Source organism: Charadrius vociferus, unplaced genomic scaffold (assembly GCF_000708025.1).
Source record: "Charadrius vociferus isolate BGI_N301 unplaced genomic scaffold, ASM70802v2 scaffold2727, whole genome shotgun sequence".
NCBI lineage: Eukaryota > Metazoa > Chordata > Aves > Charadriiformes > Charadriidae > Charadrius > Charadrius vociferus.
In genome coordinates, this window is record NW_009649083.1 from 1 (window position 1) to 1,330 (window position 1,330).

At 65.0% G+C, this 1,330-nt stretch overlaps 1 protein-coding gene across 1 annotated transcript; it reads left to right on the forward strand.

Moving 5' to 3' along the window:
- Positions 1 to 447: 447 nt before the first annotated feature.
- GPR142 (G protein-coupled receptor 142) lies at positions 448 to 1,316 on the forward strand (the record flags this gene model as incomplete). Its single annotated transcript, XM_009888194.1, has 1 exon — positions 448 to 1,316. A coding segment is annotated over one exon (869 nt), but the record flags the coding sequence as incomplete, so codon positions are not given.
- Between the last annotated feature and the right edge of the window lie 14 nt (positions 1,317 to 1,330).

The window sequence follows — 1,330 nt, forward strand, 5'->3', positions numbered from 1 at the left end:
CCTGCCTCTCCTGAGCTCTGCACCCTCAGCCCAGCCTGTGCCCTCAGCTGCCAGCAGAGCCTCAGCTTCTGTCCCAGCCCTGGGGCTGTTGGGGACAGGGACAAGAGTCTTCAGGGTGGGGGGAAACCATCCTGCTCCCCATGGCCTCGGGATCAGCCCCAGCTGCGGTGCGCATAAAGCCCGGCCCCACGTGGCAGGGGCCGCAGCAGCAGGGACAGATGGTATTTGCGTTGCTTGGGCTGACACACGGAAGAGATTAATCAGCTCAGCAAATCCCCACCGCACCGTGATATTTATAGCTGCCCACCCCAGCCGGGGCCTGGGGCCGCTCGCCCTGTGGCCATGGGGGAGCCTGGGCACCCCCAAGGTCCTGGGTGCTGCGGGAGGGGGGGGGCTGTGAGCCCCAGGGTCTCACCACTGCGCATCCCTCCCCTCCCCTCCCTCCAGTGAACGTCCTGACTGCTGTGGCCCTGTCCCGCCTGGCCACAAAGACCAAGAAGTCATCGTACTGGTACCTGCTGGCCCTGACCACCTCCGACATCCTTACCCAGGTCTTCATCATCTTTGTGGGCTTCATCCTGCAGACAGCCATCCTGGCCCGGGCGGTGCCCAGCGCCTTCATCCACACCGTGAACGTACTGGAGTTCACGGCCAACCATGCCTCCATCTGGGTCACTGTCCTGCTGACTGTGGACCGCTACGTGGCCCTGTGCCACCCGCTGCGGTACCGCACCGTCTCCTACCCACAGCGCACCCGCAAGATCATCGCGGCCGTCTTTGCCATGGCTCTGGCCACGGGCATCCCCTTCTACTGGTGGCTGGACGTGTGGCGTGACGCCGACCCCCCCACCGCCCTGGACACGGTGCTCAAGTGGGTGCACTGCGTCACCATCTACTTCTTGCCCTGCAGCATCTTCCTGGCCACCAACTCCATCATCATCTGCAAGCTGAAGCGGCGGAGGCGCTCAGGGGACGGCCGACCCCGCCTGAGCAAGACCACAGCCCTCCTCCTGGCCGTCACCACTGTCTTCATCGTGCTCTGGGCTCCCCGGACCATCGTCATGATCTGGCACCTCTACGTGGCCTCTGTCAAGAGGGACTGGCGTGTGCACTTGGCCTTGGACATCGCCAACATGGTGGCCATGCTCAACACCACCCTCAACTTCTTCCTCTACTGCTTTGTCAGTCAGACCTTTCGCCGCACGGTGGGCGAAGTGCTCCGAGCCCACCTCCGGCACAGCCCCCGGCCCGGCAGCGGCCGCTTCTCACTCCCAGCCCTGAAACCGCTGGAGCTGCTGGCCGGCACGGCCCTCTGAGCCGGGGCTGGTGC